The sequence below is a fragment of the Penaeus monodon genome, chromosome 21, assembly GCF_015228065.2.
Source record: "Penaeus monodon isolate SGIC_2016 chromosome 21, NSTDA_Pmon_1, whole genome shotgun sequence".
NCBI classification, from domain to species: Eukaryota; Metazoa; Arthropoda; class Malacostraca; order Decapoda; family Penaeidae; genus Penaeus; species Penaeus monodon.
In genome coordinates, this window is record NC_051406.1 from 14589867 (window position 1) to 14590647 (window position 781).

At 37.3% G+C, this 781-nt stretch overlaps 1 protein-coding gene across 1 annotated transcript in view; it reads left to right on the top strand.

The window, feature by feature from the left end:
* The window catches only part of LOC119586258 (clusterin-associated protein 1-like), a gene marked incomplete at its 5' end in the record, with an annotated part of 6960 nt that extends 6326 nt beyond the window's left edge, over positions 1–634 (top strand). The window contains 1 exon segment of the mRNA XM_037934964.1: positions 1–634. This exon segment is cut by the window's left edge and continues 25 nt beyond it. Coding sequence (XP_037790892.1) covers positions 1–369 — 369 coding nt within the window.
* Positions 635–781: the final 147 nt, after the last annotated feature.

Below are 781 nucleotides of genomic sequence, written 5' to 3' on the forward strand. Positions count from 1 at the left end.
ACAGGCGGGAATGACGAGTCCAGTTCAGATGACTCCTTCCTGGAGGAGTCTGGAAGTGAAGACAGCCTCACCCTTTCATCTGTTGTAGGAAACAAGGGATCCGAGTATCCTTCACTAATATCAAATGCAGGCCCGTCTTCCTCAAATGTAGTATCGTCAGAAGGTCTGTCCAAATCATTCAGCAGTTATCAGACATCTGTGGCAACCCTCGCAGGAAGACCTACCTCTGCTCGTCCCACTTCAGCAAGACCAAAGTCAGCCCACTCGGGATCTAGAGTCAGCAATTTAAATATGTGGACAAATGTTAAGGGAAGTGGGAGAGTCTCTCCATTATCAGCATCAGAAGATAACAGTGATGATGCCTTTTAAAGGAAGATGCTGCCAGTTTTGAGGAATTATATTTTTGTAACAATATTTCATAATCACTGATTGTAATGATATTTAAGATGTTTGTGTCAAAGAGAATTTTTTCATTAGTGTTTGGTGATATTTTGATATATGTGGATCAGTATAATTACAGTTGTAATGATAGTGTTTGGTGTGTTTGATTATGATAATGCCTGGCATACTTGTATCCTTAAAAGATAATGTGTGTTGCTTGTATGAGTTATTGAATATAATATAAATTTTATCATGGATTCATTTCTTTACCCGTATAAATATTCCTTTCCTTGATAATTTACAAATAAAAATAGCTTACCTTCCTGTGTGCTGACCCAATCTTTTAATGCATTTAAAGGTTACTGTGGGATAAAAGGCTATATCTCTCTCTAAACATATA